Below are 25,968 nucleotides of genomic sequence, written 5' to 3'. Positions count from 1 at the left end.
TTTTAATTCTAAACCACTTTTTGTTTTGAAATTTCCTTCCATTTGATTTTAAAATAAAATAAAAACATTTAAAAGAGCTCAAAATTGAAATGAAACATTTTGGTTTAAGCTTAAAAAAATATTTTCTTCGACCCAAAACATTTTTTTTTAACTTTTCAATTTGCTAGAAATTCTGAAAAAAAAAATTGATTTGGGTTGACTCCAAACTACTTTCTTTCCAGAACTCCCAGCAAACCAAGAAATCAGTTATTCATACAGCTCTCCCTCTTAATCTCTTAGGCCCTTCTGAAAATTTGACAGAGTCTGATTTCCACTCTCCTACACTTTCCATAGTAACCTACACTTGTGCAAAGCAAGTGTAATAAAATGCTACCATTCTGATTTTGTAGCATTTAACATCCAATTTGCACAAGAGTAATTAATGACTGAAAGTGCAAGTCAGTGGTGAATAAAGGTGCGTGTGTATGTTTCCCCAACAGTGTAGGATGTCTACATGCAACTACCTTTGACACAAACCCTCAAAAGCCAGGAAATAAACTATTAATTTCACATATGTATAAGATGCTAAACAAGCAAACCAACTCCATATAAGTCATTAACATTAGTTTACCAAACATAGGTTATACCTATACAAATTGCTCCGTCTATCACGTTGGCCTTAACTGCTACCTTGATTCTTTTTAATTCTGTCTGCTAGTATTGTTGAAATAGAAATTATGAAAAATGTATTGTGCTTCTAGAGAAACATGCTTGCTTTGTGACCGAGGTACAGTAAGCACAAAATAGGTTTCCCTCTTTTGATGCAGATAATATAGTGTATTGCTTAATAAGAAATTTGGGCCAGATTCAAAGCCCCATTTCCATCCTCTCTACATGGCTTAAGCAGCATAAAGGGAACGTAATGTGGCTGCAGCTGTCCATCTGAGAAGTCTTCCAGCAGATTTGAATTCCCAATTTGCATAAAGCCGGCAGAGCTGGCTCTTAAATTTCTTCTCCTCCCCACTCCAGCACAGGGGTATGTTGTGGCGGAGCAGATGGTGCAGGGTTCTGTCCCTCTACAGCAATTCTCTGCTAGCATATGGTAAGATCCCTTAGAGAACCTTAACCACAGCCATAAATCACAGCAGCCCTTAGGCTGCTCTAACTTATATGAGGACTAAGGTGAGTTTGAGAATCAGGGAAGCTGCAACTGGCTATCTGATGGTCCCTTCCCTCTCTCCTGCACCAAGAGTATCTTGATAAAGGAAAAACTCTGGCCCCTCTTGAAAGAATTGAGATCACTGAGCGTGTGATGCTTTCTGTGATCACAGTTAGGGTTAGTAGCATGTTGCTGCTGTTGATGGAGTTTAGCATTTAATGACTTAACTGTTTTATTTCCTGGCTTTTGAGTGTTTGTGACAATGACGCTGCACATATGCACCCTTTATTTTTGAGCAAAGTTTTTTTGTATGCAAATTGGGAAATGTTCCACCATGGAATGAGCTGTCTGAAAATACGACAGATACATTTCTCGTGTGTCTGAACAGGACAACGAAAGACCAAGGAGGAGAGGAGATAACTGCCTAGGAGAGAGGAGAAAGTCAAAGAGTAGGGCAAAAAGAAATCAAATGATGGAGAGAACTCCCAGTGAAGCAGGGAAAAAGGGCCTTCCCAGGCTGAACAGACATGCCCAGAAGGGGACTGCAGGCACTGGAGTAGGGCTGTGAAGAAAAGTTTTGGCATACTCTCCCTGCCTGCCTCACTCCCTTACTCTCACAAACCACCAACATCGTGTGCATCATTGCTTCCTCCAAGAAGTGTCACTGTTTCTTCCTAGCTACGGCCAGTGATTAGGGGAATGGGAAGATGGAAGAAAAGACATAGAGAGACAAAACCTCCGGGGGGGGGGAGGAAGTGGAGGTGTATAGACAAAAGGTGAAAGGGGAGGAATCAATAAAGAAGGGGATGTGACCAATGGGACATAAGCAGAGCTCAATCACTTATCACTGATTTGACCCCTGATTATTAATAATCAATATTTGTTACAATAATTTAATAATTTATGGCCACATCTACAACATGCAAGGTTCTTTCCACACATCCAGGAAGGAATGGTCCCTGCTCCAGTGAGCTCAGAGTATAGCATATTTATAGTATACTCATCAGTGTTGCATCTAGGCACACTTAATATGTGTTAAAACTGAATCTATTTGTATATTCAGATAGGAGGAACTTTAAAAGAGCAAGAACAGAAGGCGGGGTGGAAACCTGGCCCGTTTGCTAATGCCCAGGATTTCATAGCCCATTGGGAGCATGGACAAAAGGATGTAGTCTTATTTTTCTAGATGTGGCTGTGGTTAGGTTTTAAATGCCAAAAGCTGATTTTATTTAGGGTTGTTTTGCTGTACTTTTTTGGGGGGGGGTTAACAATTTGTGCAGCATGTGAATTGATAGAGGGATACTTTTATTTTATTCATACGGCAAAGAGAGATTGTTTTGGGGGCAGAGAGATATGGCGGGGATACTGACACTAGGTTCCTGTGGTGATTGCTGCATTCATGTGGGTGGCTTGCTTGGTTTACAGGAGCTGCTACCCTGAACAGACCATTGCCCCCCCCCAAATCCTCAGCTGCAGTACATTGATGTAGATTCATTGAGATGAATAGAGCTGACCAGACTTACACCCACTGTGGATTTGACCCGCAAACTCCAAGTCAAATTTCAAATAAACACCCTTCCCTTTCTAGGATATAACCAAAGTTGGACATAAAAGTACCCTGCTGAACTCTGCACAGGTACAGGAAAGAAACTATCATGGTAGTGTGATGTCAGCACCTTTTCTTCTTACTGCAGAAAAGTCCTACTAGCTCCATCATGAGACTTCCTGCCGTCTAACCCCCCCTGCTGGGCATCCACTGTCTCTGCATGCTGTTGGAATGGCACAGACGCTGTTAGGTGATGAGACCTGCAGAAACAACAGGAGCATGGAAGAAGGAAGATGATGGTGACAGCAACCAGTGTAAAAGGGAGGGAATGGCGAACTAGGAGCACAGTTCATGGCATCAACAGCATAAAGGGCATAAAACAGATTCCTGCCATGGATCTAACCTCAAATAACCATGGTTTGGGTTTGTGAACTCGGATTCTAAAGCAGGTTTTAACCACAGTGTAGGTAGGGTGACCAGGCAGCAAATGTAAAAAAATCAGGATGGGGGTGGGGGGTAATAGGAGCCTATATAAGAAAAAGACCTCAAAATTGGCACTGTCCCTATAAAATCAGGATATCTGGTCACCCTAAGTGTAGTTGGGAAAAGAGGTGTGGTAATTGTGTCTAACAGGAGCACGTGCTGATATCAGGATTTTAATAACATCTATATCTGTCTGTATCATAGCCATGTGTCTGTAAAAATGGAGGGTTTCCTAGGAAGCAAAAAATAACTTGGTACTAGGGCTGGTGGGAAAAAAATGGTTTCTCACTAGAAAATGGGGATTTGTTGATCTTTTCTGTGGGGGAAAAAACAAGTTTGGTGATATTTTCAGTTGGGGAAAATTGAAATGAAACATTTCATTTGGGGAATCTTGAGATTTCATTTTGATCATGTCAGAATGAAATACGCTGACATTTCAAACTCAAAAATTTCAGAACTTTTCATTGGGCAAGGAGTCTCACTACTGCAAGTTTTTGTCCCAATTGAGGATGAAAACAAAATGTCAAAATACTGAGTTTCCCACAGGATCAAAATTCCTTTTTTCAATCTGCTCGGTTTGGATCCCATATTAAGAAGGCAGCTAACAACAGGAATCTTTCCTTTTTCCAAGATCTTCTGTGCCAATTAAGTTAAAAACAGAGGGTCAGATCTTTAGCTGGTGTAAATGGAGCTACGCTGATTTCCATGAGCTGAGGATCTGACCCAGAAGACCTCATGGAAACCCATGGATGAAATAAAGGCCAACTTTGATAGTGAAACTCAGGCATCTGTCAATGGGTCAGGGGAAAAGGGTGCTAGACACCAGACACGCATAATTAAAAAAAGACAATCCCTGCCTAAAAATATTTACAGTCTAAACATATGAGGAGAGGCAACAAGTAGCAAATCATGCAAAGCCCTAATTATAGACAAATGTCTTCAGAGGACTGCATGATGTCACCATCACAAAAACCCTCAAGTCAAACTTAAACCCAATGATAATAAAAGGAGGGGGAATAGACAATGAAACTGAATTGTTCCTCCTGTACTTCAAACAAACCTCTGAACATCAGTGACTCATTAACTCAAAGCTGAGGTGAGGAAAATAGCTCTATGGTCCCACCTACAGGGCAAACAAACCTGCAGACCTTATAATAATACTGAGCACAAATACAGTGCTCTCCCTCTTCAGAGCTATGCAACATGGTCTTGGGTGATAGGTACGAAAGTGTCAGTATCCCCATGCTAGAGATGGGGAAACTGAGGCAGCGAGGTTAAGTGATTGTCCAAAGTGACATCATTGTGTCAGTCCTGATCCATCTTATTACATAAATGCCCAAGGTATGAAACTGATCCATGTTCCTCTTATGAGGAAATAATTATCCAATTCTGGGGATGGTGATTATTTATGCCAGCATGGAGGCAAACTGGGCAGCAAGGGATGAGTGTGAGGAACATGGAAGGTGACTGGACATGTCAGGGAAAATAATGTGTGTTTGTACAGCACCTAGTACAGTGGGGCCCTGGTCCACAACTAGGGTTCCTAGATGCTACTGGAAAATAAATAATAAGGATTCTGGATGGTAATAAGGGCTGTAGAGTCAAGGGGATTCAGTAGCAATGCTGGGGGCAGAGTGAAGAGGCTGGGAACGTGCTTGGGGATGGGAAAAGTCCACGGGGGGGCGGGGGGAGGGCACTTACTTTGGAATAAAAGGGTCATAGAAGAGTGTCCATGCACAGATTTGCACTGAAATAGCACAAGGTGTGACTTACAACCAATTTAGTTATTTTGGTGCTAGTCTGTGTGACGACAAGCCCCTTGTTTTACAGTAAGTGCAAGCAATCCAGTTGACTTCAGTGTGGAGTACTTCCTGTGCTAAACGTTAGGGATGTGTATAAATGGACTTGGGCCTTAGAAAGGAATAAGGGCCTGCAAGACAGCTCCCAGAGGACATCTTTCACTCAGGATGGGATGGTAGAATCTCCACCTGTCTTATTTGTTACAGAAATAACCAGACATTTTCTCCTGGTGTAGTTTCTATTTGCTATTGTTTATTCACCTTTTCCATTTCTCTGTTACATGGTTTTGTATAGTGCCTGCTAACAGTTAAAAAAATAAAATAAAAGCCTTATTACATAATTGAAGACAGAAGTCCAAAGTTTTCATCAAAGGTCGATCGATACAAGTTTATTTAAGCCTTTAGCACTGAAGATATTAAAGCAACGTTTTAAAGTATCCATTATATTCTTAACTTCATTTGAACCAGGCTATTATGAAAACCTATTAGGATTCCCTATAGAGTTAGATATTCATCACTAAATTAATGCACAGTGTAACTGTTGGATAATAAACTTTACCCTTGTGTTTGCATAGAGGAAAGAATGTTTGCTGTACATTGCAACAAAAAGAATTTAAAACTTGTGCAAAAGCAGTGCAATCATCCCAGGAACTTGATCGGTTTGAAGCCCAGCATTCTGCACTCAGAAGAGGCTCCTTTTGTCCTGGAATCAAGAAGCGTCAGACAAGCAAATCAGAGAAACAATCCAGGCTCCCCCCACCAATTTCCTTAGAGGATGCACATAGATGGTTAAACTCATTCCTGAGATATGTAAAGCTTTCACTGGCTTGGGATAAAGGGTGAAGGAAGGACTCAATTTTATTATTAAGTTAGATCTTCAGTCCTGTAACCATTAATAAGATTGGGACTTTGAGCTCAAGGGCAGTATACATTGTTTTTGGCCTTAGGGTTAGTGGTCTCAGCTCTGCTCTAAGGAATATAACAATTGTAACAGAGGCGTTTCTGCAAAACACAGGCAACTGCTGTTCTACAATATCAGTACTTGGTTAGATCGGAACAACAGATCTTAGTGACAGCCTTTGTTCTGAAGTACTGGTATTGCATTCGGTCTGAACAACTGGTTACAGGCCAGGTCTACACTAACCCGCCAGATCAGGGGGTAGTAATCGATCTATTGGGGATCGACTTATCGTGTCTCGTCTAGACGCGATAAATCGATCCCCGAATCGACGCCCGTACTCCACCTCGGCAGGAGGAGTAAGCGGAGTCGACGGGGGAGCCGCGGTGGTCAACTTGCCGCCATGAGGACGGCCAGGTAAGTCAAACTAAGATACTTCGACTTCAGCTACGCGAATAGTGTAGCTGAAGTTGTGTATCTTAGATCGATCCCCCCCCAGTGTAGACCAGCCCACAAGGACTGAGCTGTTTAAGAGTGCCCATATTTGACAGCTGACAAGGATGGATTATTTCAATAGTACTGCTTGGTATCTGACCCAACTTGATGATGCGTCACATCACACGGAACAGATGGGTCGGCACTACAGTACTGGTGCTTAGTCCAGCCTTGCTGGGGTGATTTGTCTAGGATCTATATTCCTACAGTATTGGTTACGATCAAGTCTGTGCTATCACACCTGAAAGAGGAGCTATACACATGCTATACAGCACAAAGCAGAATGAAGAATTATTCCAGGCTGTGGCAGTACACATGATCATCATACACCTGCTTATCCTCAAAGGTCTCATCACAGAACGGGCAATCCAGAATGTGGCTTCGCACATGGTCCTCGTACTGACGTGGCCCAATGTCATCGGGAAAGACCTCATGACACAGGGGGCATTTCTTCACAGAGGGCTGAAAGGTGAATACAAAACAATGACGTATAGATATCTGCACTAGCAATAAAAGGAGGAAGGGAGGTTAGAAATAATCAGTTACAGGACAGGCTGCTCTAGGTTCTAATACTCCACAGGGTTTTAAATGTCCCACAGTGACTGGCTCTGTGAGCCGAAGAGCTTCTCAGAACTGCTTTTGCTATCTATCCTACCCAGTATGTGTCCATTTCTCCATTATGAAATACAGCACCTGGCAGCTGAATTCTGCTCATTCCGGCTTCCATGCTGATGTTGCCCAGGGCTGCAATTGAGTTCTAGCAGAGGTCCCTCGCTTGTGCTTAGCACAATCATCATTAATTCCCCCAGCTTATTCTGAAATATCCAGGGCTCCATTCCGCTGTCTGGGAAGGTAGAACCCACTCCCTTGACCAGGACTAAAAGCTTATAGAGGAAACTGGCCATGGACTCAATTAGACTCCTGCCTTCATACCACTAAGCAAAATCCACCAGCCACTTTACTCACCATGTTCACAGCACTTGTTTCTAGGGAGTCTGCAAAAGAACAGAAAATGCAAGTCTTAACCATAGCCAAAACTAGACCATTTGATGTGGTGTTGACCTGTTATTCTTCTTGAAGCACCAGACCTAGCTCTGAATCTGGAAGGAACCTCTATATTTAAGACTCCGGAACGCTGAACTGAGGCCATGGGACTGGCTGCCTTGTGACTGGGCAAACTGGCAGAAAGAGAGCACAGTGCTAATCACTTAAGTCAACTCTCAGACCTGACAGAGTTTTGGAGCTGCCAGGGCATCTTCTGAACACATGGGAGGCAGCACCAACATGCTGTTGAGAGCTTCTTTTCTACAAGCCTCCAAATCAAGAGGGATGACAACCTGCTGAGACCCCAACCACCACGTGTGTAGGGGGAAGTCCCTCCTGCCAACAAAGAGTGAATGGACAGATTCCATCTTTTCAGGAACTATGGGAAGGAAGTAGATTTTCACCTTCTGTCTCTCATTGGCCAAGAACAGGTAGGAGGACTGAAAAAAGGATCTTCAGGAGGGTGGGGGCTGGAATTTTAGTAGCTCCCAATTCTATTCATTCTTAATTCATCTCTGATTCTAGCCCAGTTCCTTGATTAGGGTTCTCCTGCTCGGAAGCCGTCAGGATGTAATTAGATCGGACCCATCCCGTGTAGTCCCTGGGAGCTTCTGCACAGAAGGGCAAGTAACTCACTATAGTACGGGTTCCCAAACAAAAGGTCTGCACTTTCTGGAGGCCGAGTTGGAACTTGCGCCGACGGGACAGCAACCCGGGCAGAATAATCTGGGCTCTCAGAGAGGCGCATCAGCAACTCGTTGTTCTCTTGCCTTAGTCTCTGCAAAGGGACAGAAGAGCAGAATGAAGTTCCAGGAGCTCAGGGGGCCATTTCCGAGAGAAGCCATTTATTGTTAGTCATGACCGTTTGCGCTGATATAGTTCCTCTCCCCCGAGAATCTCAAAGCACTTCACAAATCCTTTTCAGTAGGCCAGGCTTATCCCCATTTTGCATATGGGAGGGAAACAGGCAAAGGGAGGTGAAAATACCTATTTGATGGCCTGTGTAACACAGGATGTCAGACCTGATGATCATCGAATCATAGAAATTTTGGGCTGGAAGGGACCTTGAGAAGTCATCAAGTCCAGCCCCCTGAGCTGTGGCAGGACCAAGTAAACCTAGACCATCCCTGACTGGTGTCTATCCGACCTGTTCTTAAAAACTTCCAATGACGGGGATTCCATAACCTCGCTTGGAAGCCTATTTCAGAGCCTAGCTAGCCTTATAATACAGATTAAGCCCTTAACTTCTTGTCCTACCGCCAGTGGACCTGGAGAAAAAATGATCACTGTCCACTTTATAACAGTCCTTAACCTATTTGAAGACTTATCAGGTCTCTCCTTAGACTTCTTTTCTCAAGACTAAACATGACCAGTTTTTTTTTTTTTTTAACCTTTCCCTCATAGGTTAGGTTCTCTCAACCTTTTAACATTTTTGTTGCTCTCCTCTGGACTCTCTCCAATTTGTCCACATCTTTCTTAAAGTGGGGTGCCCAGAACTGGACACTGATGATCAAAATAACCCCTTCTGCCCTTAAAATCTATGACCAGCCTAAGGTCATTCAGTTAGTGGCAAAGCTCTGACCAGAAACCGGGAGCTATTCTTTAGCTAATAACTCAGTGAAAAGACTTTGTGTGGTTTGTTTTCAAATACTGGGTAGGACCACTGAATTCCATGGGAGCGGTTAGGCCAGTGCTGCGAGCATCTGAAAAAAAACCCACCATGTCATCTGATTGCATTTTAGTAAAGCCTTCTTCCACAATTTCCTTGTCAGACAGCTCTTTTTAACTATTTCCTCACGATTCTCTATTTCATAATAATGGTTCATTATTATGAGCTCCTTAATAAGTCTCAGCAAAACCTCTTGCAGCTTTTCGTCCAACCACCTTGCCTAACTCTGAACTGTGTTCAGTACCACTGCTAACGAAGACCTCTCTGCGCTGTGAGGTTGGTAGTGCGGGTGTGAGTTTCTCACCAGATTTTTCTCCTCAATTTCATCCTGTTTCCGTTGAAGAAGCTGAAACAAATGGTTCTTCTCCTCGAGTTCCTTTGCTAGATCACGGTTTTGATGCTGTTAAGCAAAAGCATTAGATTCGTCAGTGATGGGGAATCACCGAAAGAAAAGCTGTGAGAGCATCAGGAATTGCTCAGATATGGGAGAGGTAGGGGTGTGTGTGTGTCAGTCATCAATAAATCAACCTTCACCTTCAACGAGAGTCTGACCATGTCATATCTAACCAACTTCAGTCACTACTGCTTCCAAAATAAACCGCTCATGGCCTGTACTTCCCTCATTACGTACATGGTGATACTGTGAGCGGGGATGTAAAACTTTATGCTTATCGGTTAATCTTATCAGTTTCAGATATCGATTAAACTCCACAGCTGGCTTGCGCCCAGGACTCCTCTCTGGTTGTCTAGAAGTCTCCATCATCTTGGCACACAGTGACCTGGCCTTGGCTATTCATGCCTTTGTTACCGCTCAGGCTGGATTACCTCAACGCAGCACACCTGGGCATGAAGCCTTCAGCACTTAGGAAACTTCAGCTAGTAGAGAACACCACAGCACATCTCCTCAGCAACACTGGCTACTGTGAACTAAGATTGCCAGCCTTCCAGGATTGTCCTGGAATCTCCAGGAATTGAAGATTAATCTTTAATCAAAGATTATGTCATGTGATGAAACCTCCAGGAATACATCCAGCAACCCTACTGGGAACACATGAAACCTGCCCTCAGCTCCCTACACTGGCTTCCCATAGAATAGCAAACCAAGTTTGAGGTCTTGGTTCTCATCTTCAGGGTGCTCAATGACCTGAGCCATGGATATCTAAAAGATTGCTTCAAGCTCCAAGCTCAAGCTCACGGTCAACAACTTTGCTCCTCAGGCACAATGGAAGTTTCTACAGCAACAGTTTGTGTGTGCAGGAACGAGAGCTTTCTCAGGGCTAGTCGGAGCTTGTGGAGCAAACTCCCCCAGGACTCAGGACCACCGCAAACCTCACCCCCTTCCTCTCTAAGCAAAAGACCTGTTTCTTTGACGTGACTTCTCTAACCTGCCAGTTATATTCCCTTCATGATAAAAAAAGTGATGCAATGTTCCATTCTGCTGTATTCCCACTGACTTTACATTCCTTTCAGTGAAATACTGGCCCTCCCTGAATCCCAGCAACACCCTGTCCTCTGTACAACCATAGATTTCATCCCTTCACTTTTCACTCTACTCTTTGGAGACCATCCCCCACATCCATCCAAAGAAAGACATGACACCTGCTTATGTCGCAGATGAAGAGCCATGCTGGCCTCTGTCACCTTCAGATCCTCCAGACACTGTTCCAGCTTCTCTTCCTGCTCTTTCTGCACAGGACCACAAATTTCAGCACCATATGCATCAGTGAGGGGGAGCCGCATATAAATAACAAAAGGAACGCCAAAGAGAAGGGAGGTTGGAGAAGGAAATGGGGCACACACACAGCCAATCAACTCATCCCCCACCGAAAATGGATGCTTCCCACCGTTTCTGGCTTTCTTCTGTAATTTAGACCCTCTGCTCCAAGTGCATTTGTTTGTAGTCACTTCTATTAAATGGCTTTGCTAAACTAAGATACTATAGATGAGTAAGGAACAACAGAGAAGAGTTAAGGGTGTCGTTGCCCCGCCATCAAGCAGTAGCGGATGTACAGGGCTTTGTAAGCCAGCTTCCCACTGGAGCAGAAATCAGCGATGCAGAGTCTGGGTATATTCCTCATATACCTTGTTTTATTACATGTATACACGAGTCCTGGGACACGGGTGGTCACAAACAGAACACAGGCAATCCTCTCTTTTTCAGAGATCTCAGCCAAACACAAATCCCTGGCTCCCAGGGAGCAAATCTGACTGAAGGATTGACACTAGTTAGAGATTAAGGCAGGGAGCAAATTCTCTTGCTGCTTGCAACAGCTCTTCCAAAGGAACTGAATCACAACAAGTGTTTTCCGCCCCCTAAGACTAAAAACTGGTTTGCACACTAAAAAAGAGCACCTGGAAGAGAAAACCATGTAACAGCACCACCTGCTATAACAGGGGCAATCCCTTCCCCTCCATCACCTAATTCCCCTTGAGCTTCCAGAAGATCACCTCCATCTGCTCACCGCTATGGGCTGCTCTGTATCCCTCCACCCCAGCTCCCTCAAGCCTAAACGTTATTAGGGAAGGGTCTACCTGCTCAGTCAAAGTAATGCGTAACCGACGATTCTCCTCCTTCAAATGCTCCAGCTGCTCTGTCTTGTCATGGTCCATCCGAACCAGGTTTTCCATTTCCTTCTCTTGATTCAACACCTGGGACTGAGGCGAAACAAGAGTGGATGAAAGCGACAGCCCAACAATTTATATAGGACAGAAGGAAGCACAGGCAATTTATAATGCAGCAGGAATGTGCGGAATGAAAGTAGCCTGGCAAAGTCTTACTCAGCCATAGATCCTAATTCCAAACCCTGCCCTATTCACATGGCTTTTGGGGGTGATTTACATAACTGCACACGAGCGGTAAATAACCTGAAATGTTGACCTGATTCAGTTGTGGAACAAATGTCTGGAAACCAATTCCAGTGAAATATGTTTGGAACCCAGTGAAACTTTTGGACAAGCACCAATCTGGAGACAAGAAAGATGATCCTTTGGCGGGGAGACAAGAGAGCTCAGTTCTATTCCTGTCTCTGCCACCGTTTTTGTGCATGGCCTTAGTCAAGTCACTCCATCTCTGTTTCCCCCTTTGTAAAATAGGGCTAGTAATGTTAGAGCAAGTCAATTTTTTTTTGATGCAACAGTTTTCCATCAAATGCCATTTTAGTGAAATTGGGATGTTTCAGAGGAATCGTATCGGATTTGATAACATTTCTGTTGGAAAGGTTCGTTGGGACCAGGGTGGCATTTCTGGTCGGGAGGATGGGAAAGCTATGTAGCCTGGTGGGTAGAGGCTCCATAATCCAGTAGTTCAGACACTGGCCCGGGTCTCCCAGGTCCCCAGCCTAACTACACCTCTACCCCCATATAACGCGATCCGATATAACATGAATTTGGATATAACGCGGTAAAGCAGTGCTCCGGGGGGGGCGGGGCTACACACTCCGGCGGATCAAAGCAAGTTCAATATAACGCTGTTTCACCTATAATGCGGTAAGATTTTTTGGCTCCCGAGGACAGCGTTATATCGGGGTAGAGGTGTACCAGGATACAGAGTCTCTCTCTCCTTTTCCTGCTGATGCAGGATAACAAATTTTTTGAAACCTCTCTGTTTCATGAAATGAAGTTGTTGTTTTCTGGCCAGCCTTACCACTTACCTACCTCATAGGGCTCTTGTGAGAATAAACCCTTCCACATTCAGAAATCCCTTTGAGATCCTCAGATAGGAGGAGCTAGAGGAGTACAAAGTCTTTATGATGAACCTAACATGGGTACGGAGGGTAGGTGTTTTGGGGGATGAGATGAAAAATCTGCAAGGATTTGCTAACGCTTCCTCCTTCCCAAATACAGCACTTGTTAGGCACTTCCTGGAGCTCAGGTTGTCACGTTGTAGGTTCACATTTTCCTAAGGAGCCCATGGAATCACTAGGAACAACTCAGATACCATCCTAATTTGCTATAGGCAGCTCCATTCCCAGTCAGACGCACACAGAGTACTGCACAGATTGCAGAAGCAGAGACAGACTGCGTCTTGCCTACCTGCAGCTGGTCCATGCGATCCAGGGTACTTTTCAATCTGCTTTCTAGCTGTTCCTTTTCAGATGACACTTCTTGGTTGTGTTCTTTGAATCTGCTCAGAGGAAACCAAATTGTAACATTTTCAGCTGCATGTGGGCCCCCCCAAATTCCACCTCAGCACCAGCTCTTGGTAAACCACACCCGCAGCCTTCATTTCTCAACCTAATCAAAAGCTTATCTTGTCCTCAGGCAGGTTCAAACGGAGGAACCCTAGATACCAACGCACTGCTCAAACCTTTGCATGAAGTTACCAGAGATCCCGTGACTCCTGGATCTGTTCCACAGCCCTGAGGGTTGCTTTCCCCTCAACCTATGCAGACAGCTGAGAGCTATAATCCGGGGACTCATTCCAAGAGTCAGTTTTGCTCAGTCACCCTCACACTTATGTTTGCCTGAGGGCCTGTGAATGCCAAACCCAGATCAAAACCCCAAGGGGCTCCTTATACTCTCTCTCGCAGGGTTCATTCTGTGCATACAGTCACTGGCTTTCATCAGCACGAAACAGAAGAGGAAACCCAACCCACTGCGCTTCCAGGAACTCCCATTTGCAAACGGATGGTGTAAACCACTCACTGCTGCAGCTCGCTCTCTCTGCAGCCATTCTGCTCCGTCAGCCGCTTGTTCTCCTCTTTCAGGAAATTTCCTTCCAGCTCCAATTTCTCACAGCTGCTCCTCAGAGACTCCAGTCCTTTCTGCAGCTCCTGAGTGCAGGAAGGTAAATGGGAGGCAAACCCCAGAAACAGCCATCATTTTTGCTCCCCGCTGTATCTTTGAATGCAACAATACCAGACATCCCTGCTAAGGGAACAAGATTGTCTCTCTCCTTTCTCTTTTCTCTCATGTATTCAGCTCCAGTTTTGCTTAAATTGGGGCCTTGGACAAAGGAGGAGGAGGAGGAAGGAGCAGTAATAGGCAGGTCAGATCCAGAGCTGGTCTTTGGGGTTTTGGGACAGGCCTATGAAATCATTTTTGAGCATTTCCCCTTCCCCAAACGTAACCAACTCCAGTCCATCATTAACACTCCGCTCTGCACTGGGTCAGCCTCGGGATTTGGGAGAGGGTTGGAGAGATCGTTTTTTGGAGAGACACGCACAACTGGCTCTTTGCACACGAGAGGTCTGTCAGATCTCTCTCTCTAGCCAAATCTTTGGACCTCACCAGGCTCCTGCTACAGAAGTGAAGCCCAGCTGCTCGGTCCTTTCCACCCAAGCGATTGGTTTGTATTTTCAAGGCTTTTTGTCAGGAAAGGGCCTTGAAACTCTTTTTGTTTTGCTTTTTAAATGGAAGTGGAGATTCTCTGTTGCACTGAGGGTTCCCCCCCAATTGGGAAGGCCCAGGGTTACCAACTTTGCAGGACCCAGGAGCCCGGTTCCATTCAGAACCTGTCTAATTGCAGAAAGAAGGTTGTCAGTTCCATTCCCAAGCGCAAGGCGTTGGGGCTGCATGTAGCAGGGTGGTTACCCTGCTCCTGCCCTGAAGGGCTTAAAACAGCCCTGCGGGAAGGTTGTGGCTGGGAGCTGCTAAGCTGGGCTGACTGGGAAGCAGCCGCAGCTGGGCCACGCCCCAATCAGGCCACAGCTGGCCTGTATAAAAAGGCTGGAAGCCAGGAGTTCAGTGGCCTCTCTCTGCATTCAGATAGAGAAGGGCCTGGCTGCAGGGAGCTAGACACAGAGTACGTGGGTGGAGCAGGGCTGGGGAGCTCCAGCCTGGAAAGCCCCAGGCTGTGGCCTAGCAGAAGGCCAAGGGGTACTGGGGGTTGCAGAGGGCAGCCCAGGGGTAGGCCAAGGCAGCAGGTCCAAACCCAACCTTGCCAGTGATGAGTAGGCTGATACTGCAGTCTGCCCCAGTGCATGGGGCTAGATGATGACTGGCAGTGGCCTTATACTGAGGTGAGGTGGGAATAGTAGTTGGGGGTTCCCTGGGGAGGGGAGACCCTAAGACTGAGGGGTTACTGCTAGGTACAAGGGAACCAGGGTTCAGGGAGGGGCCAGAGGGCAGGTGGATCACTGGCCTGCAGAGGGCGCTCTGGAACGAGCTACTTCCTGGAAGTTACCAGCAGGAGGCGCCGCAAGGGTGAGTCCGCACCTCGACACTGCAGCAAGACCGTTCCACAGAGATCAAAGGGGATGGGGGGGGAGGGAAAAAGTGAGGGGGAGATTTTCTCTTCTCTTTGCCCTTTGGGACTAACCCTGAGAAGCATTTACCAACCTCCCGTTGGTTACAATGGGAGATACAGTTGCTCACATTTCTTGGAGACTAAGACCTTGACTCTATCTTCTTCTCCCCTCTCTACTTTCCCTGGTCTCCCCTTTTTCCCCTCCTCCATGTCATCCCAGTTTCCAGTTCATCTGGACTTTTACCTGATTTTCCTTTCCAAGTTTTATGTTCTGTTCCCTAATTGAAGCCAAATTCATCTGGGCAGAGCTCATCTCTCCAGCCTGTAGCTCCTGAGCTCTCCGCAGCTCCAAGTTCCCAGTCTGCAAGAAACAGACTTCTCCCTCTAGCTCCTTCATCTTCTCCTGGAAGCACATAATGGGCATGCATAAGCCTGAGCTGTTAGCCACAAGGCCTCTGAATTACAGTATTATCCCTTGTCTGTACCTGTGCCAGCCGGAGCTCCTCCTGCAGACCCAGGTTCTGTTTCTGGAGACACAGGCGGCTTTCCTTCAGTTCCTTGTTTTCTTTAACTAAATCCTTGTTTTGTTGCTCAATCTCCTCCACTTCTCCCTGCCAAACAACACAGACTTGTTCAATAAGAATGCAGTGTAGTGATGAGCAAAGGAACGTGAGCCCGGCAGAAAACCACAGTGTAGTCTTCCCTACCTCTTCACTGACACCAGGGAGACTGGACTTCCCTTTCAGTCTCACCCGGTGCTGCCAGAGCTCAAAATCAAGCGCCAAAATACTACACACACCAGGCCTGAAACTCTAAGGAGCTCAATGCCTTTAATTCCCCCAGAGGACAATGGGAGCAGAGGGTCTTCTGCCTCTTGTAGGATTAGGCCCATGAACTGATGGCTCTGCACAACCATTAACTTCAGGCGGCCAGCTGAGTCCTTGATACAAACGAGCACCTGCTGGCTACCCAAATGCACCTTGATCATTTCCTGGCAGAGCATGACCTGCGGCTACAGCTGCGCTTCCACTCCCACCCTGTTAATACAGGAATGGTCCAGTTTCTACTTCTGGGGTTGCAGGGAGCAGCATCTACTGAGGCTCTTGGAGACTTTTAAACCCCCACCTCCCCCAGCCTAAGAGAAGGAGCCACTGGACCCAGGTGTCAAGAGATTATGGGAGACGACAAATTGAAAACCAGACAGGAGTGAGGGTCACATGGTCAAAAGCAGGGATCCAGAGGGGGACACTGAGCAGAGAACCTCAGATAGTGCCCACTGCCCCTTGAAAGCATCCAGGGAGCCAGTGGACGCGGCCCAGAGGGACGTGGCCCAGAGACATGACTTAAAGGAGGATCAGAAATAGGCCCCCCCAGTCACAGAACACCTCCCTGTCCAGCTTCCTCTTCCTGGTACAGTGGACGGCCACCTTCACCAGCGCCAGGAGGAGACTGACCAGGAGGTCTTGCGACTTTGTGTGTTGTGCTCTAACTCCCACATGTAGACCCTGCTAGCATGCATTGATGAGAAACCGGACTACATCAACGTGCACTACAGAACATTTAGTGCACACCAGCCAGGATCGCATGAGGGAAATTAACACGCAGCACACTGGTGCGCTCAACAAACGTGAGCCCCAGTTCAGTGCTGTAGTCACTGGACCATGTTGTGTTAAGTAAAGGGAGTCTGAACAAAAGATGGGGCATGAGAAAGCAGGAAGAGAGAGGGAACATACCTGTGTAGTAACCACCAGGATATCATCCTCGGTCTCTGCCCGGAACTGGAAAGGTACGCTGGCTCCACGGACCACCCCCTCCTCATCAACGTAACAGAACTGGTAATATTCGTCATCTTTTGGCAGGTAGTAGGCTTAAAACAAACAAAAATCCCCACCATAGGGTGTTTTTAATTACTCAGGCCTCTTGTCAACAGTACAGCACAGAAAGCCCAGATCTAACAGACCCAAGACCATGGAATACAAAGCAACATCCACATTATGGGGCCAGGTAATCACTGACCCGCTCTTTGTGTCTTCAACTATAGCAGTGCAAAGTGAGCGTAAAACACTTTTGACACTTTGCGCTGATGTAAATGACTCCTCAAGGAGCAGGTCAGTGACTTCCGATCACCAAAAGAACACGGATGGTCAAACACAACTCAACATACTACCTGCAAGGGAGATTTTCACCAGGGGCTTTTGCTACACTGATAACAGCGGAAGAAGAGGCCGCAGGACCACATGTGCCATATGGATGCGTCTCTGTGTTAGCAGGAGGGGACACTCTCACCAAGCTAAACTTGACTGAGAGTACATTCGGGGGGGAAGGACCCTTTGAGAGAAACTTGGGGGCTATTATTTTGAGATGACCTTATAGCCACAGCTCCTTGAATGAAGTTTACCCAAGTACGGGACAATATTCCTATTCAACAGCTTCAGGTGGTAAAACTTATTACGGGCGTTTAGTGCAATTTGGTACACGATGGTGCGTGTGTGTGTGTGCACTGTGAGCTGCCCATCCCTTCCCAACTGACCTCGAAACTGAATTTGCTGCTGCACGATAGAATCACCGCTGAGGTCACTCGGGAAAGGCGCCCACATGAAGGTGTAATATTCGCGGGTTGTTTTCCATCCCACCTGCAACAGCAAGATAATCCTACAGTATCATACAGCTTACTTACGTTTATCCTGTGGCCGTTCACAGGGCGATATTGTAACATGGGCTGTATTTCCGCACTAAGCCGTAAGAACCCCCTTTACACTCCTATACCAGCTACCCAGATCTTGGGTCCATGCAAATAGGAATAATCAGGGGTATTTGCCTGCTTATTCCTTCCTTGGAGCAAGAGGGAAGGGAGAGGTGTGGAATTAGAGGCGCTCTGGAGAAGGAAGAGTGTTGAGGGCAGATGTGGGCACAATGCACTACACCATGCCTATTCCTCACTGGCCCTAGGAAACAGGGCACAAGTCAGATTAGCCCTGAAACAGCTCTAATTTCAGGCTGGCCCCTCAGCAGTCCCAGAATACAGGAAGTGCAATGGTGGCTCAATGTTATGTTAACCTCCCCTACTCCATTCCTGCTCCCAAGTGCAAGAACGGTGCAGCAAAGATTCAGGTCCTACGTCTCTTGATGCAGTACAGACACTACAATATACAAGTTAGCCCCTGAAAAAGAGCTGCTACTCTGTTCTTCCAAAGTCTCAAACTCCCGCTTAGGGATCAAGCGTGAAATAACTGGAAATGTCCACATCAAGCCATTCCTTTTGTGAGCGGCCACCTTACAATACATGGCGGCTAATGGTTCGGCGCACACGCTTACCCGGAAAATGCCCACCCAGTCCTTTCTGCGAGGCGTGATGTGTTGCGTGAGGGTATAAAAGCAGGTTATGTCTCCTCCGGGGACGTAAAACTTCTCCACGTTATTAAAGATAACCTGGGAGAAGTGGCAGTTGTCCAAGAAGACAGCAGAAGTGGGAGGTTCATCTAAGGTCTCGTCCATGACTGGGTTCTATGAGAGGACAAGAACAAAAGCGAAGGGTAAGACAAAACCTTGCAGCCTGCAGAGCTGGGACACAAGAGAATCCTGGGACCTCATCCAGAGCATTCTTAGCACCCAAGGCCGGTCAGCATGAGAAATGCAAGACACGCACTCATGCCAAGAAGAAGCAAATCCTACAGACTTCCTATTTTTTCATTAGCAATTCCACTGTAACGCTTTACCATCCAAATCCAACACATTTTGTGTCATCCTCATCTTTGTGGCTCAAAAGGGAGACTGATACCTCATTGTTAGGCCGGGCAGAAATCAATTTTTATTTATTTATAAGTTTAACAGATAATATCGGTTTATTTTTAAGCCTTTTTTATTATCATCTATCTAAATTTTCACAGTTGCAGGAAGTTATGGGCAGGTCAGCCAATAACTGTTTAAACAACAGGAGACATCGAGATTCAAAAAGTTAAAGCTTTATAACCGTTTAAAAAAAAAAAACCTCTCAGCATCACACATCAAAATATACAAAACAAATATCCTTAAATCAAACTGCAAGAAGTTCATAAGAAACATTTTTCCTGCTGTGCCTATTTGTAAATTTCAAATATTGTTGATGGAAATATTTTTGGTGGGTTTGTGTGCCTGTGTACAGTGAAATCGACATTTACCAATAGAAATCTAATGGTTCCAAGCCTACTCATTGTGCACTCCTCCCAGGCAACATGATCCTTGCTCCCTAAGTGGCAGTAGTTCGCTCTTAAGGGTCCGAACCCTAAGGATACAGCATTTGCTACTAGCAACCACTATAGTAAAATTGCCACATGGTTCTCAGTATTAAAACACATCTGTTGGATAGCAGCCGCATCAATCAACAGTATACGAACTCTCACCTGTTTCTTTATTTAGGAACCTTTTAATTGTGCTGTTACAAGTTCAAAAAATAAATGACACAAGGTTACCTGCAAGAGCCAGTACAAAACTACTGACCCCGCAACTGTTAATAAAACCGAAACTGCCAAGAACAGAGACAGGAAACGCTCAGAAAACTAAACATACGCCTTACCATCACGCACTAGAGGCGGCCAGCCTCAGCGTCTGGCAGATTGCCAAGGGGAGACATTTCTTGCCAAGAAAATCCTGCTGCAAGTCCAGGACAACCCAATTCCAGGAATAGAAAGCAGGAGCCGCCCAGCTGATCTTAACTGCAGCTATAGTATATAGGGTAAGAGATGACCTCAGATAAAATCCCCAGAAGGTCTGGGACTGTGTTATCACAGTCTGTGTCATCACCGGCACCAGGAGTTCTATGTGGAAGTGACCTTAGATCAGAACACTGGTTTTCTGTGATCACTTAGAAGGCGGCCAGCTGCGTTCTGTGCCAGCCAATACTGCCCGGTGGCCTCGTGGGGCAGCTCTAGATGGAACAGATGGCAGATGTATAGCCTGAAGGCGGCAAGGGTGTAGACGGCTGTTCTCAGGGCCGCATTCAGAAAAGAAAAGCTGTAATATCTCAGCCAGCCATAGAGAGAAAGGGGGACACTACTGGTCCTTATTGTCGGGTCTTGTCAGGGCTGGGACTTGGGCAGCCTGTGGGCACAGTTAGCTGCTCACTCTCAGGGCCAAAGGTCAGAGATCAATCCAAGTCAGGTCAAAACTGCAACATCAAAGTCCATTATAAAACTGAGAGTGTGAGGGGAGAATCGGAGTCAGGCCAGGCCAGGGTCTTTCACTAGGGTCAAGAATGGTCTTAAGCCAGAGACAGTAAATCAGGGGCGGGAGCCAGGGATCACAGCAAGCAAAGTTGGAGCAAAAGCACACCAGAGTCTGCATTGCTCAGACAACTCCCAGCCATGGCTTCCTAGCTTAAATGGGGAGTTTCAGCCAATCAGGGAATCATGGAGGGCTGTCGCTCATGCCCCTTAGGGTGGGACTTCGTGCAGGGCTTAGCCCTTCAGTTCCTCTTGGTGATAACCCTAACCAGGCTCCAGGTGGCAGTGAGGAAGTAGTACCTACCTTGGACCCTGCAGCCCTGGTTCTAGGCCCATGGGTTCTCACAGGTCTCCTAGTACAGGGGTGAATTCAATAGTACTCCAGCTGAGAATTTATTCAGCAAAAGGTGGTGCAGATATCACCTCTGCCCAATCACATCCACAGCATACAACAAAATGCTGTGGGTAGATCAGAATTACTTTATCTCCATTATTTCCCAGACTTCCTAATCAAGGTACAAAGGCTGACAGCTACAGACTCCATGTTTAAATGACATTCATCACCCCAGCCCCCAAATAAGCACTACGTTTAGAGTGGGATCTTCTTGTATCTAGAATCTTTCATGTTCAGTATGCCTCAAGGCACATTACAAAGCAATGATTCAGATGTTAAGAGAGCAAGGACGACGTGGACAAACATAGCAACTGTTCTGAACACAGCACTATCTCAAAACCACTTGAGCCTTGGAACATGTTTCCTTGGGACAGGGAGGAGTTAGCCAGGCTGGGGGCAGGGACCCTGGCTCTTTCTGGGCTATGCCATGGGACCTTTAACAGCCACTGTGCTAGGTCAGAATTGGGTCCGAGCCCAAGATGGTGCAAACGTTACACGTGACCAGCGTCTGGCTGCAGCCAAATAATGAATTCAGCAGCAAAAATGCTAAGTTCAGTAGCTGCACAATAGCAGAAGCCACAGGGCCCTGAGTGAGATGGCTGGGCCACTCACAAACCCAATTATTTCACCCTTTTTGCAGACTCAGATAGGCATTGCTTTACCTTTGATTCATGTTTTAGACGTTACAGCCATTACAGATCAAACTTAATTTAAAAAAAAATGAAAGCTGAGATTCTGGGGTACAATCTGAAGTACAATCTGGGGTACAAATTCCACCACCACAGAACATACAGGGCTCTGCGTTCGTTTTATAATTAGCAATACTTTGCCTTTCTCTTGCATCTTCCAACAAAGTGCCATGCAAACTTCACAACCCTTCTACGAGAGGAGTAGTATTATCCCCATTTTACAGATGGGGAAAACTGAGACACAGAGCGTTTAAGTGACTTGCCCAAGATCAAACAGCAGGTCGGCGACAGAATTTGGAAGAGGGCTAAATCCCAGTTCCCCCCTGTTCTAACTTCTAAGCCAGCCAGCTGTCTGCCTGCGTTGTTCCAGTGCTTCACTGATGCAACACTGTTTGTCGACTCATTTCAATCAACAGAACAATAATGAATTAAGGAGAAAAAAGAGGGAGAGGAGGAAAATAGACATAGGGGAGGGAGGAAATTATAAGAGCATGAAAGAAAGGAAAAAAGGATGAGGTGACAATGTAATGATGTCCGAATCCTGCCACTCATTCCTTGAGCTGTTCATAAACCATCAGCAGAGGGAGACGAGGGAAGAAAAAATTAGCAATGTGGGGCTGCTCCTTATAAAAGGGCCAGTGACAGCCACACCTTATGGAATGCTAATGCATAACTTGCTGTAACACAGACTGTGCAATGAACTAATGAGATATTATTACCCCATGCACCCAGCGGGGGAGGAATAACCAATTAAAGATTTCCCTTTTTTACAGTCCATCTCTGAGGGACTGTTTTTTTTTTCTTTTAGGAAGAGGCCATTTTCAATTCTATCATACAAGCACCAGAGATCCTAAGATAGGCTTGTGTATGAACACTGTTTCCTAGAACTATATGAAACCCTGAATTCTTCTTACCAGGCAAGATGAGGTCATTGAATTGCCATGATTAGGAAGATTAGACCTGCACTCGCACCTCACAGGTGTTAATCAACTAAAGTTATTTGAGAAGCGTTTGAGTCTCGCCAAAATATTCATACAGCCCTCAGGTACCAGCTAGATAATAACTGGATTCAAGAAAAAGAGGGGGCAGGTTGGTCTCGTGGCTAAAACAAGATACTCAGGAGATTGGGATTCAATTTCTGATTCTGCCCTAGACTTCTTGTGTGACTTTGGGCAAGCCACTCAATCCCTCTATGGCTCAGTTCCCTGGTGCAAGAAGAAATCAATCCAAACTTATAAAGGGCGATCACAAGTATCTAGACAACGGCAGATAGACTGTTTCCACAAGGCCCAGAACTGAACCCTTCAAGAAATCCCTACACCTAGCATGGGTGATTGCTGAACGAGTTAAACCAATTGGTCCATTGTGCCCACCAATGAATAAGTATGCCAGGGCCTCGATCAGGGAGCCCAGATCCAGGAGAAAGGGGAAAAAAACAGCAAGAATCATCCAGTCCACGAATTCAGTGCCCAACGCAACCCTCCTATCCCCTCTGATGATGAAATGCTTTGCAAAGCCCTTTGAGATCCCTGAATGAAAGAAGCTGCGTAAGTATAATCATGATGACCTTTATGTGAGCAGGAACTCCCAACTCTATTCTCTTGCTCCAACGCCATCATTCAGATACATCAGCCCCTTTCTCCCTCCCTTCTTCTCTGACAGATAATCCGCCACTTATTTTCAAGGATTACTGTAGTCCTAAAGGAGCCTCGTTAGATGAATCACTGGATGGAGAGAAGCAGTAAGTTCAAGCACAGCAAAGCTAGCAGCAATTCTTGTCACTCTGGAGCAGGGATGGTCAATAGGCGCACCATGGGCCAAATCCAGACTGCCAGATGCTTTTGAACAGACCCCAAAATCTTTTTATTTACTTATCATTTCTTTTATAATTTTCTCTGGAGTCTGGACCTTGACAAAAAATAATTGACTACCCCGCAAGTCTGGAGTATCAACCTTACCACTACAACACAGGGACAGTTTCTATGTTTTATTTCCTTGTTTGCTGTTCTTACGATGTCATCCCCTTTTCTTCCACTTGACTCCCTCTCTGGCTTGCAGTTTCCTTCAGCATCATGCTCAACCCCCTCATTCTCACCATGAAAGCTATTCATAGTTCTATCCCACGTATCATTCACCCCCACACCTTTCACTACTCCCCTGCTCATGCAGCCAAATATATGCCAATGCAAGGACAGAGGGGGGCAGAATGTGTCTCCTCTATTCAGCGGCACCCCCTGAAGCTATTGCCCTTATGGGTACTGCAGCAACAGAGAACGGCTAGGTTTGGCCCGGCTCAGCCCCAATGTGCCATCTGTATATTAAGGGGGAGAGACTGTACAGAAATGAGTAACTGGGCCCAGTGAACACTCCACTCTGCCAACCCAACATGCATTGACACACCTCTAGCCTCCTTTCCCCATAAGCAGCTCCATGTCTTTTCCACATCAACCCATGAGTGGAACATCCTCCCTGATCCTGGGTGCCTGCAATGTCCCAAGACCCACTTCTTTCTGCCAGGTTTCCAACGCTGACCTCCCTCTTCATCACTCATAGAAATTGCCATATCAGAGCCAACGGGTCCCTCTAGCTTCCGACAGTGGCCAGTAGCAGATGCTTCACACAAACGATCACGAAACACTGCTTAGGGCAGTTATGAACTAAACTGCCATTTGGGAAGTTTCGCCCTAATAAGGCAAAGGGATTATATCCCTTACACTTTTTTCCCTACCCAATGTTACAGTGGACTTTCTCATTATTCATATAAATGGATAATCATCTTGTGAAGCCTGCTGAGCTCTTGACCTCAATTGTATATTGTGGCAGTGAGTTCCACAGGCCAATTATGTGTGTGTTAAAAAAACCTTACTTCCTTTTATCGGTGTTAAAGTTTATTTCCTTAATAGTTAAGAACCACCAATAAAGGTAACAGACTGCTCCCATGTTACCTTATCTATATAGCCCTTTATTTCATATATCCCTTTCACACTCTCTTGTTCCCCAATACTGTAACATTGCTCCCTTCCACCCAAACTCGTGTCCAGTCACGTGGGGCACACGCAGAGTTGCCTCCTTACCAAACTCAGGCATCACGACCCTACGTGGACCCGGCGACTACTGACACATCATCCCTTTGCCGCCGTGCATTGTCATGTTGGCGTCAGGTTGCAACATTTCAAATGGGGCCCCTCGAGAGATTATTGGGGGAGTGGGGAGGGGAACTAGGGTGACCAGACAGCAAGTGTGAAAAATCGGGACAGGGGATGGGGGGGTAATAGGAGCCTATATAAGAAAAAGACCCAAAAATCGGGACTGTCCCTATAAAATCGGGACATCTGGTCACCCTAAGGGGAACAGCCCCAGAAAATCTCAGGGTGGGGGCAGGCCATTCAAAAAGGTTGGCGCTATTGGCCCATGGAGGATGCTGTGGCCAAAGTCCAGGGTCCAACGGATCCTTGGGGAGGGAGAGACATCTGACCCATAGAAACTCTAAAGACCTGCCACTTTTGGTACGGGGGGGCAAGGCGTGAGGGATTGTGCTGCCCACCTCCCCTTCCTGGCCACAGGCCACGTACAAAGGGGCCTTGGGGGATGGGAAGAAGTAGGGGCAAGGGGGTGCAGGGGGAGGAAGGCGGAGGGGATGGGGGGGGCAAACCCCACCATTGTGCCCCAAGGGGACCCTTTGGGGCAATCCGAGGGGGGGGGGGGGGGCATCCCCCGGGCCAGGCCAAGGGGGGCCTTGCCCCCCCCCCCCAGTCAGCTGATTGTGGAGGAGAGAAGTGGCCCCCCACCTCCTCCAGCCAGGCCTTGGGGGGGGGATGCCCCCGAGTGGGGCCCTCCCCTCCAGCCCCACTTGCTCTGCGCGCAGGGAAGCGAAAGTGAAAGCAGAGCAGCTGCTACGCAGGCAGAGAACAAGCAGCTCCCCGGGGCCCCCCAATCGCCTCTCCCCGGGGGGAGCGGGGCTCTCACACCCCTCCCCCCCCAACCGCCGCCCCGCGGACTCGCTCACCGCTGGACAACGTCTCTCTCTCCCGGCGCCGCTCCGGCCCTGCTGCGACGGAGGAGGAGGAGCCGCCGGGAAAGGGCGGAACCGGCTGCTCCCGCCCCTAGCCCCGCCCGGAATTGTTTTAGCGGAGCACCTCCCCTCGAAGAGGCTGCTGGGACTTGTAGTTCCGCTGCTGCGGGAGCGAGGGCTCTGCCAGAGGGGACCCCCGCCCCCTTGAGAGAGAGGATGGGACACCATTTGACATAAGTGTGAATCTCCCAAGCCCAGGAGCTCACCCCCACCCTGCACTCCTGCAACAACACATCATGGAGGCATCCCTTGCCCTGCCCCTGGGATATGGCTTTGGGGTGGGAGACTTTGGGGGTCCTTCAAGTTAGGAGGAAAGAGTGACAAGATGGGAATCCTCTTAATCATTTAACTGGGCA

The 25,968-nt window shown here is 46.7% G+C and overlaps 1 protein-coding gene across 4 annotated transcripts; it reads right to left on the bottom strand.

The window, feature by feature from the left end:
- Positions 1–6,252: 6,252 nt before the first annotated feature.
- CALCOCO2 (calcium binding and coiled-coil domain 2) lies at positions 6,253–25,648 on the bottom strand. Of its 4 annotated transcripts, none has more exons than XM_034755821.1 (14): positions 25,547–25,648; positions 18,575–18,763; positions 17,790–17,892; positions 16,993–17,126; positions 15,745–15,870; positions 15,504–15,662; positions 13,717–13,844; positions 13,105–13,195; positions 11,605–11,727; positions 10,672–10,758; positions 9,377–9,472; positions 8,040–8,181; positions 7,326–7,354; positions 6,253–6,821 (listed from the first exon to the last, which is right to left on the bottom strand). In XM_034755821.1, the coding sequence occupies exons 2-14, from the start codon at positions 18,752–18,754 to the stop codon at positions 6,651–6,653; spliced, it is 1,569 nt and encodes a 522-aa protein (XP_034611712.1). In that variant the 5' UTR covers positions 18,755–18,763; positions 25,547–25,648; the 3' UTR covers positions 6,253–6,650. The 4 variants fall into 4 exon arrangements, with proteins under 4 accessions (XP_034611712.1, XP_034611709.1, XP_034611710.1 ...); XM_034755818.1 differs by lacking the exon at positions 25,547–25,648 and adding an exon at positions 19,812–19,831; XM_034755819.1 differs by lacking the exon at positions 25,547–25,648 and adding an exon at positions 19,812–19,831 and having other exon boundaries at positions 10,714–10,758.
- Positions 25,649–25,968: the final 320 nt, after the last annotated feature.

This window comes from Trachemys scripta, chromosome 23 (assembly GCF_013100865.1).
Source record: "Trachemys scripta elegans isolate TJP31775 chromosome 23, CAS_Tse_1.0, whole genome shotgun sequence".
NCBI lineage: Eukaryota > Metazoa > Chordata > Testudines > Emydidae > Trachemys > Trachemys scripta.
Note: the sequence above shows the minus strand (reverse complement) of the source record. Positions and strands in the feature narration are given on the sequence as shown.